This window comes from Mizuhopecten yessoensis, unplaced genomic scaffold (genome assembly GCF_002113885.1).
Source record: "Mizuhopecten yessoensis strain PY_sf001 unplaced genomic scaffold, ASM211388v2 scaffold10977, whole genome shotgun sequence".
NCBI classification, from domain to species: domain Eukaryota; kingdom Metazoa; phylum Mollusca; class Bivalvia; order Pectinida; family Pectinidae; genus Mizuhopecten; species Mizuhopecten yessoensis.
In genome coordinates, this window is record NW_018408816.1 from 249928 (window position 1) to 261426 (window position 11499).

At 40.5% G+C, this 11499-nt stretch overlaps 2 protein-coding genes across 2 annotated transcripts in view; one reads left to right on the forward strand and one right to left on the reverse strand.

Annotated features, from left to right (window-relative positions):
• LOC110464257 (beta-1,4-galactosyltransferase galt-1-like) overlaps window positions 1–7752 on the forward strand; it is a 19531-nt gene extending 11779 nt beyond the window's left edge. The window contains exon 2 of the mRNA XM_021519367.1: window positions 5331–7752. Within this exon, the coding sequence (XP_021375042.1) occupies window positions 6062–7594 (1533 nt within the window). The 5' untranslated portion in view covers window positions 5331–6061 and the 3' untranslated portion in view covers window positions 7595–7752. The remainder of the gene's footprint in view (window positions 1–5330) is intronic.
• The window catches only part of LOC110464256 (propionyl-CoA carboxylase beta chain, mitochondrial-like), a 122014-nt gene that overhangs the window by 63864 nt on the left and 46651 nt on the right, over window positions 1–11499 (reverse strand). The window lies entirely within an intron of this gene.

An 11499-nucleotide genomic window follows, 5' to 3' on the forward strand; every position in this document is an offset into this window, starting at 1 on the left:
GGGGGGGCATTGTATTACAGTAGAATAGACATAATCAACACAGCATGTATATTAAAGTAGAAAAGTGTTTTTGTAGAATTTTTCAGATGAGTCCTAATATTTGATAAGTCCCAATACTAAGGGGTAATTGGTCCTTGAATTTAGGTTGGTGAGTCCCACAGGAAAAGCATGAGTACAGGACTCAATTAAATATCTGAGTGCAAAAAATCATTGGTAGAACATCACACTCAGGGTGTGAATAGATACAAATGGTAAAGACTCCTTTCTCTTTCCTAGTTCACTGGTCACCACACACTATCCCTATCACTGATCACCACGCACTATAGGCTGTCACTGGTCACCGCACACTATAGGCTATCACTGGTCACCACACACTATATCCTATCACTGGTCACCACACACTATAGGCTATCACTGGTAACCAACCACTATAGGCTGTCACTGGTCACCACACACTATAGGCTATCACTGGTCACCACACACTATAGCCTATCACTGGTCACCACACACTATAGGCTATCACTTGTCACCACACACTATAGGCTGTCACTGGTCACCGCACACTATAGGCTATCACTGGTCACCACACACTATATGCTATCACTGGTCACCACACACTATAGGCTATCACTGGTCACCACACACTATAGGCTATCACTGGTAACCAACCACTATATGCTATCACTGGTCACCACACACTATAGGCTATCACTGGTCACCACACACTATAGGCTATCACTCAGGTCACCAACCACTATAGGCTGTCACTGGTCACCACACACTATAGGCTATCACTTGTCACCACACACTATAGACTATCACTGGTCACCAACCACTATAGGCTATCCCTGGTCACCACACACTATAGGCTGTTACTGGTCACCACACACTATAGGCTATCACTGGTCACCACACACTATAGGCTATCACTGGTCACCAACCACTATAGGCTGTCATTGGTCACCACACACTATAGGCTATCACTGGTAACCAACCACTTTAGGCTGTCACTGGTCACCACACACTATAGGCTATCACTGGTCACCAAACACTATATGCTATCACTGGTCACCACACACTACAGGTTGTCACTGGTCATCACACACTATAGACTATCACTTGTCATCACACACTACAGGCTGTCACTGGTCACCACACACTATAGGCTATCACTGGTCACCACACACTATAGGCTATCATTGGTCACCACACACTATCCCTATCACTGGTCACCACACACTATAGGCTGTCACTGGTCACCACACACTGTAGGCTATCACTGGTCATCACACACTCTAAGCTATCACTGGAATTCAATTAGATGATATTGTAGATTACATATAAGTTGTTATGTGTTTTCAATCTGACAACATTATTTCCAACTGTGAAGTCATCATTTTTGGCTAAAAATTGGTTCTAAAATTGTTTAAGGGATGGTGGCAGATGAGCTTCGTATCTGTGTGTTGGAGTGGTTTCGAGTGTGTACATGTGTTCCCCCAGACCAATCAAAGTCTGACATCACCAGTAGTCCTGTACAACTTACCAAAGTAGTTACTACTGGAGTGCATATAAGTGTTCAGAAATCTTAAATCTCATGATACTTCAAACAAGATGGTTATTCCATCTTTAGGTCACTTGTAGCATGTCTCGTTTAAGTTCATGGTTAGTATACTTATAATGTAGTTAATGTTTCTCACACACACTGCATGCTCAAAAGCATTTATGATAGCAATTGAAGTCTTTCTGTACTCAATATTCCTCTGAGTGTGAACCACAAGAACTAGTAAAACATTGTTTTGCTGACACCATATGGTACTATGGGGACCTCAGAGCTGGGGTTTATATATCGTATGATGTCAGCGACAGCCAGAGAGTAAATAAAGAACCTTTCTGGTGATGTGATCATATTTTACACCACGAATGACTAACTTCAATGTTTTAGTTTATACAAAGAATTTGTTAATTAACTGAATCACAACCTTTATTATATCATCGTTGTAGGGCTGTCACAGTATAAAACTGATAATATGTGACAATTCACAGGCATATTGTACTGTATCGCATTACATGAATGAAATGTCACTGTATTATGATATCTTTCAAAAGTTGATTTTTATAGACCAGCTAAGGTGCTTTGACTTAACAAATTACAACACATTTTAACAGATACATCAATCACCATAAACAGGCTATTACACCATTTGTAAGATTGTTAACTTGATTGGAGAGACTGACTCAGCATGGCTTTGTAATTTTCTGATTGGATAGAGTGGCATTACAAAATGATTTGATTGGACAGACTACAGACTGGCTTGGAATTGTGATTAGACAGACTGGCTTTGCTTTGTGATTGGACAGACTGGCTATGTAATGGTCTGATTGGACAGACTGGCTATGTAACGGTCTGATTAGACAGAATGGCTATGTAATGGTCTGATTGGACAGACTGGCTATGTAATGGTCTGATTGGACAGACTGGCTATGTAATCGTCTGATTGGACAGAATGGCTATGTAATGGTCTGATTGGACAGACTGGCTATGTAATGGTCTGATTGGACAGACTGGCTATGTAATGGTCTGATTGGACAGACTGGCTATGTAATGGTCTGATTGGACAGAATGGCTATGTAATGGTCTGATTGGACAGACTGGCTATGTAATGGTCTGATTGGACAGACTGGCTATGTAATGGTCTGATTGGACAGACTGGCTATGTAATGGTCTGATTGGACAGACTGGCTATGTAATGGTCTGATTGGACAGACTGGCTATGTAATGGTCTGATTGGACAGACTGGCTATGTAATGGTCTGATTGGACAGACTGGCTATGTAATGGTCTGATTGGACAGACTGGCTATGTAATGGTCTGATTGGACAGACTGGCTATGTAATGGTCTGATTGGACAGAATGGCTATGTAATGGTCTGATTGGACAGACTGGCTATGTAATGGTCTGATTGGACAGACTGGCTATGTAATGTTCTGATTGGACAGACTGGCTTGGCTATGTAATGGTCTGATTGGACAGACTGGCTATGTAATGGTCTGATTGGTCAGACTGGCTATGTAACGTTCTGATTGGACAGACTGGCTTGGCTATGTAATGTTCTGATTGGACAGACTGGCTTGGCTATGTAATGGTCTGATTGGACAGACTGGCCATGTAATGATCTGATTGGACAGACTGGCTTGGCTATGTAATGTTCTGATTGGACAGACTGGCTTGGCTATGTAATGGTCTTATTGGACAGACTGGCTACGTAATGGTCTGATTGGACAGACTGGCTTGGCTATGTAATGTTCTGATTGGACAGACTGGCTTGGCTATGTAATGGTCTGATTGGACAGACTGGCTTGGCTATGTAATGTTCTGATTGGACAGACTGGCTACGTAATGGTCTGATTGGACAGACTGGCTATGTAATGTTCTGATTGGACAGACTGGCTACGTAATAGCCTGATTGAACAGACTGGCTTGGCTATGTAATGTTCTGATTGGACAGACTAAGCATGAAATGATAATGTTCTTATTGGATTAACTGGCATGGAGTTGTAATGTTCTGATTGGACAGATGTATGGAATTGTAATGTTCTGATTGGACAGATTCACTTTGCTTTGTAATGTTCTGATTGGACAGATTCACTTTACTTTGTAATATTCTGATTGGACAGATTGGCTTGGCTTGTAATGTTCTGATTGGACAGACTGGCATGTAATGTTCTGATTGGACAGATTCACTTTGCTTTGCAATGTTCTGATTGGACAGACTGCCTTGGCTTGTAATGTTCTGCTTAGACAGACATATGGAATTGTGATGTTCTGATTGGACAGATTCGCTTTACTTTGTTATGTTCTGATTGGACAGACTGGCTTGGAATTGTAGTGTTTCAATGGATAAACTGGCTTGACTTTGTAGTGTTCTGATTGGACAAACTGGGTATGCTTTTTATACACTGATTGGACACACTGATTTAACATTGTAATTTTGATTGGACAGACTGTGTCCGCTTTGTAACACACTTATTGAATGCACTGGTTTTGTTATTATGTTCTGAATCTTCGGATGTATGCTGAATTAAGGCTTCTGGAAATGTTCGTATACCATTCCATGTGAGACAAATCTTACTGTGTGAACTTTTTAATGTTTCCTACAACCAAAAGAATGTCTAATTCTGTAAATATAGACAGCATGTTGCCAGAAGGGAATTGCTGAATTTGTGTAGATGGCACAATGTTAATAATACTTTAGTACGTATGTGTCTATGTGTTGTGGAGTACAGGGGCTGACAGTATCAGGGTGGTGAGGAAATCTGAAACCCTTTATCAGAGGGAGGGGAGTCCACTGTTCTGATAACTCCTGCCTCAGCTTCATCAATGTTGACAGTTTAAAGACTACAGACAGCTAAACCTGTCTGTCTTGAAGTACTCTCAATCTGAATCTAAATTTTGTACAGGGTCAAACATACATCAATATGCTTGAATTAATTAATTTGGATATGTTCAATTCCCTGCCACCCTGACAAGGGTCTGATAGACCGGTGGAGCTGATTGGCCCTATCTTGAGTCCTATCTTTACTCCTGTCAGACACCGACCTATACTATCATGTAAACATCAGCAATTCTGTGCAGGAATTTTTTAAGGGAATTTTTCTTTTTTTGCATTTTTGAATTGTTTACATATTTTAACACAGAAGTATTTTTTATTCCTCTTTTTTATTTTATAAATGTTTGGAAGTGTTTTCCCCACTGTATTTTGATAATTATAATCCACAGGTATTCTTATTTTATTGGCATTTTTGTGGAGGTGTCTCCCCCTCCACCTTTTAATTTATTTTTGTTTAGGTGAAGGGGTTGGGGTTGGATAGGGTTGTTGTGTATTTCATCTACAGGTAATCAGCTTTTTGGATTTCTGGTCAGTTGATATATAACCTCATATTAGATGTTTACCGAAATAAATTCTATGAAACTAAAATGTACCTCCATTCATAACTGGAAGAACTTCAGTGAATGTGAAAAAAATGTCAATTTCATTATTTTAAGTTTTTTTTTATTGTAAAATGGGGAAAAAAGCTTGCATGAGAAAAATAAGTATAAGTCTTTTCCATAGTTGATAATGAAAATCTACATTTAATTGTCTCTCTAATCTTTTTTCATTCAACCAATCATCAATCAAGAACAAACTACTAATTACACAAACCAAATTTATCTACAAATCCTGTGTAATCTAGCTTCTATTACAATTAAGTGTGGTTAAATTATTGTGACAAACAATGAAATCTTTGACATCACAAAGTATTTATGTTATGGAGATTTTTTGTCTGTTGCAGTGCACCCCCTGGTAGTGACAGAAGTAAACAGGTGCTGACAGTATTTTTCTGCCCTACAGATGAAGGGTTAGCAGGAGAAGCTGTCCCAGGCTGACATCTCCAGCAAGTGTTTTAGTCCCCCAGCTACACACACATACAAAAAACATCAAATGTCTTCAGGGACCAAATCCAGGGAAGCTCCTATCAATTTTCAGTGATTGAGAGTCAAAGATCTTGGACAAAACACATGAAACATGTAGCGGCTCACATCTGATGTTTGATTGAGTACAGATACGGCTGCTGGAAGCTGTGATTAGGCTGGGGAGGGGTAACTGGAGTGATGGTTGCCGCTACTAGTTCACTCAAGGACATTTCCTCACCAGAACGTTTGGTGCAAGTGTTGTAGAGGAGGAGTGTTCACCAGACTTAAAATCAAATCTTTTAAATGGTGAAGAGTGTCTACTTAAAACTGGCTTGAAACTTGGCAGAATACACATTTATCTGGAATATATTTCCAGAAACCAGATAGAAAAAGAGACAGAAAAACATCAGACTTCACGTACATTGTCACTGTATCTTATTGTGATATGATCTCAATTCAGCCTACAGCAGCGTTCCAGATCAAGATATGTTCTCAGGATTCTTCTTGAAGGTAGATATAGTTCAAACTACCAGCGGAAAAAATTATTACTACACCTAGAAGACAGGTTGAGATTATAATAGATTCCTCCCCATGTTTTCAAGTGACCACGATGCGGCTATCCCTTGTCTACAAACTGGTGCTGCCCGGTCTTTTGGTCCTATACACAGGTGTCATGTTAGGATTACACCTGGGTCTTCTACAGAGGGCGGTGGTGGTCGCCAATGACAACCAACAGTTCCTTCAACAACTCCTGCCAGAGAACTCCAAAGAAATGGAACCAGTATACAGGCATGAAAGCCATTTTGGTGTGTACAACCAGAAAGACAGAAGACCTCTAAATGACCTTCAGTCATACAGGAAGGTCGAACAAGAAAGACAGACTCTAAAGTTGATGGAGAGTTCTGATGGTGGTGGGACGCTGCAAACAAAAAGTTCGACAAGTGTTGGAAATATCTCCGTTTTTTCTGTTTACTATGATAATAGGCCAACCCTGAAAAATGGACAGCCATGTATGAGGATAATCGCACTAAAGCGCTTTAATAGTGTCGAGAGTTTGATATGTCATTTTAATTACGGACATAACACCTGGTTGAAGGTACATGCTCACAGCTACGAGATGTGTGAAAACCACGGGAGATATTACGGAGGATGGATATTTTCATGTGAAATTCCTGAGGAAATTCTAAACAACACTGTGTTAGAAAAATTAACTGTGTTATCGATTTCAAGTACTTTCCACCCAGAAAAACAAGTTAAATTAAAAATAACTGCAATTACATTTAAAGAATCATTTGAAAAATCATCTAGCAGTGTAACCATTCCATCAAGTATACATTCCCATTTAAAATTTGAAAATTCACAAAAACAGAAATTTGGTCTTTGCCTTCCTCCAATATTTGGTGATATTTCGCTATCTTTATTAATTCAATTCATAGAACTATCAAAAATTTTAGGTTCATCTCATCTTACATTTTATATATATGACATATCAGATGCTGTAGAGAAATTATTGACATTTTATGAAGAAGAAGGGGAGGTTACTCTTGTAAATTGGAAGCTTTCTCCTCAGATTAACGAAAGAGAAATCTGGTATCATGGCCAATTACTAGCCATTCAAGACTGCCTCTACAGACATATGGCTGACTTTGAATATTTACTTTTTGTTGACCTGGATGAATTTCTACTTCCTGTTTATAATTATACGTGGTCTGACATGGTGCATTTTTTACGAAATTTTGAATCCGAATCAAATAATGTTGCAGGATTTTCTTTCAAAAGTGCTTTTTTTGACCCTAAACAGGTGCCTGATCCTTCCCAGCAGCTCACATTCCTTCAGCTATTACTGAGAAATAAAGTCCTTAGCTCTGTCAGAACAAAACTAATGGTAGCTCCACAGAAAATATTTGAGTTAGGGATCCATCACGTTAGTAAAACAATACACAAAGATATGAGAATCTTGGAGGTGGATCCAGGCATAGCTAAGATTCACCATTACAGACCATGCATCATCAATTACGAACCAGACATGAAATGCTATTCGGAGGAACGTGATGAAACAATACTCAAATATGCAACCAATTTGGTAGAAAATTACCAGACCATTATTCGAGAGACTCTTGATCTATTCGTGCCAGACAGGTGAGTGGGCCAAACACAGATAATGTTGGCAGACATATCGGACATAATATGATACAAAGGTGTGTCAAATATTCTCATCTCTAAAATAACCGAAAATTTACATTGCTGTAGAATACATTTTGCTATGTGGCCCTTGTAATGCTAATAAATATCATGTGATATAGAATATGTTGTGTTATGTCTTGAATTGCCTTTGAGATTGGCTGAGATTTCTAGCCTGTATTAGTGATGGGTGTTGCATTATACTGCGACATTAGATGAGCTTGGCTGAGATTTCTGTATCAGTGATGGGTGTTGCAGTATGCTGAGATATAAGATGAGCTTGGCTGAATTTCTGTATCAGTGATGGGTGTTGCAGTATACTGAGATGTAAGATGAGCTTGGCTGAGATTTCTGTATCAGTGATGGGTGTTGCAGTATGCTGAGATATTAGATGAGCTTGGCTGAATTTCTGTATCAGTGATGGGTGTTGCAGTAGACTGCGATATAAGATGAGCTTGGCTGACTAGTCTGTATTAGTGAAGGGTACTTTCTAGTCTGTATCAGTGATGGGTGTTGCAGTAGACTGCCATATTAGATGAGCTTGGCTGACTAGTCTGTATAAGTGAAGGGTGCTTTCTATTCTGTATCAGTGATGGGTGTTGCAGTAGACTGCGATATTAGATTAGTGATGGGTGTTGCAGTATACTGCATTATTAGATGAGCTTGGCTGAGATTTCTGTATCAGTGATGGGTGTTGCAGTAGACTGCGATATTAGATTAGTGATGGGTGTTGCAGTATACTGCATTATTAGATGAGCTTGGCTGAAATTTCTGTATCAGTGATGGGTGTTGCAGTAAACTGAGATATTAGATGATCTTGGCTGAGATTTCTGTATCAGTGATGGGTGTTGCATTAGACTGCGACATTAGATGAGCTTGGCTGAGATTTCTGTATCAGTGATGGGTGTTGCAGTATACTGAGATATTAGATGATCTTTGCTGAATTTCTGTATCAGTGATGGGTGTTGCATTAAACTGCGACATTAGATGAGCTTGGTTGAGATTTATGTATCAGTGATGGGTGTTGCAGTATACTGAGATATTAGATGATCTTGGCTGTGATTTATGTATCAGTGATGGGTGTTGCAGTATACTGAGATATTAGATGATCTTTGCTGAATTTCTGTATCGGTGATGGGTGTTGCATTAAACTGCGACATTAGATGAGCTTGGTTGAGATTTATGTATCAGTGATGGGTGTTGCAGTATACTGAGATATTAGATGATCTGGGCTGAGATTTATGTATCAGTGATGGGTGTTGCAGTATACTGAGATATTAGATGATCTTGGCTGAGATTTATGTATCAGTGATGGGTGTTGCAGTATACTGCAATATTAGATGAACTTGGCTGACTAGCCTGTACCAGTGATGGGTGTAATACTGCGATATAAGATGAGCTTGGCTGAGATTTCTGTATCAGTGATGGGTGTTGCATTAGACTGGGATATTAGATTAGTGTTGGGTGTAATACTGTGATATAAGATTAGTGATGGGTGTTGCAGTATACTGCGATATTAGATGAGCTTGGCTGACTAGTCTGTATTAGTGAAGGGTGCTTTCTAGTCTGTATCAGTGATGGGTGTTGCAGTAGACTGCGATATTAGATTAGTGATGGGTGTTGCAGTATACTGCGATATTAGATGAGCTTGGCTGAGATTTCTAGTCTGTATTGATGGGTGTTGTCTAGTCTGTATCAGTGATGGGTGTTGTCTACCCTGTATCAGTGATGGGTGTTGTCTAGTCTGTATGTGTTGTCTAGCCTGTATCAGTGATGGGTGTTGTCTAGCCTGTATACCAGTGATGGGTGTAATACTGCGATATAAGATGAGCTTGGCTGAGATTTCTGTATCAGTGATGGGTGTTGCATTAGACTGGGATATTAGATTAGTGTTGGGTGTAATACTGTGATATAAGATTAGTGATGGGTGTTGCAGTATACTGCGATATTAGATGAGCTTGGCTGACTAGTCTGTATTAGTGAAGGGGGCTTTCTAGTCTGTATCAGTGATGGGTGTTGCAGTAGACTGCGATATTAGATTAGTGATGGGTGTTGCAGTATACTGCGATATTAGATGAGCTTGGCTGAGATTTCTAGTCTGTATTGATGGGGGTTGTCTAGTCTGTATCAGCGATGGGTGTTGTCTAGCCTGTATCAGTGATGGGGGTTGTCTCGTCTGTATCAGTGATGGGTGTTGTCTAGTCTGTATCAGGGATGGGTGTTGTCTAGTCTGTATCAGTGATGGGCGTAATACTGCGATACTAGATCAGTGATGGGTGTGGTTTAGTGTGTATCAGTGATGGGTGTTGTCTAGCCTCTATCAGTGATGGGTGTTGTCTAGTCTGTATCAGGGATGGGTGTTGTCTAGTCTGTATCAGTGATGGGTATTGTCTAGTCTGTATCAGTGATGGGTGTTGTCTCGTCTGTATCAGTGATGGGTGTTGTCTAGTCTGTATCAGGGATGGGTGTTGTCTAGTCTGTATCAGTGATGGGGGTTGTCTAGTCTGTATCAGTGATGGGGGTTGTCTAGCCTGTCTCAGTGCTGGATGTTGTCTAGTCTGTATCAGTGATGGGTGTAATAATGCGATACTAGATCAGTGATGGGTGTTGTCTAGTGTGTATCAGTGATGGGTGTTGTCTAGCCTGTATCAGTTGCATTAGACTGGGATATTAGATTAGTGTTGGGTGTAATACTGTGATATAAGATTAGTGATGGGTGTTGCAGTATACTGCGATATTAGATGAGCTTGGCTGAGATTTCTAGTCTGTATTGATGGGGGTTGTCTAGTCTGTATCAGCGATGGGTGTTGTCTAGCCTGTATCAGTGATGGGTATTGTTTAGTCTGTATCAGTGATGGGTGTTGTCTAGTCTATGGGTGTGGTCTAGTCTGTATCAGTGATGGGTGTTGTCTCGTCTGTATCAGTGATGGGGGTTGTCTAGCCTGTCTCAGTGCTGGATGTTGTCTAGTCTGTATCAGTGATGGGTGTAATCCTGCGATACTAGATCAGTGATGGGTGTGGTTTAGTGTGTATCAGTGATGGGTGTTGTCTAGCATGTATCAGTGATGGGTGTTGTCTAGTCTGTATCGGTGATGGGTGTAATACTGCGATACTAGATCAGTGATGGGTGTTGTCTAGTGTGTATCAGTGATGGGTGTTGTCTAGCCTCTATCAGTGATGGGTGTTGTCTAGTCTGTATCAGCGATGGGTGTTGTCTAGCCTGTATCAGTGATGGGGGTTGTCTAGCCTGTATCAGTGATGGGTGTTGTCTCGTCTGTATCATTGATGGGTGTTGTCTAGCCTGTATCAGTGATGGATGTTGACTAGTCTGTATCAGTGATGGGTGTAATACTGCGATACTAGATCAGTGATGGGGGTGGTTTAGTGTGTATCAGTGATGGGTGTTGTCTAGCATGTATCAGTGATGGGTGTTGTCTAGTCTGTATCGGTGATGGGTGTAATACTGCGATACTAGATCAGTGATGGAGTGATGGGTGTTGCAGTATACTGCGATATTAGATGAGCTTGGCTGAGATTTCTAGTCTGTATTGATGGGTGTTGTCTAGTCTGTATCAGTGAGGGGGGTTGTCTAGTCTGAATCAGTGATGGGTGTTGTCTAGCCTGTATCAGTGCTGGGTGTTGTCTAGCCTGTATCAGTGATGGGGGTTGTCTAGTCTGTATCAGTGATGGGTGTTGTCTACCCTGTATCAGTGATGGGTGTTGTCTAGTCTGTATCGGTGATGGGTGTAATACTGCGATACTAGATCAGTGATGGGTGTGGTTTAGTGTGTATCAGTGATGGGTGTTGTCTAGCCTGTATCAGTGATGGGTGTTGTCTAGTCTGTATCAGTGATGGGTGTTGTCTAG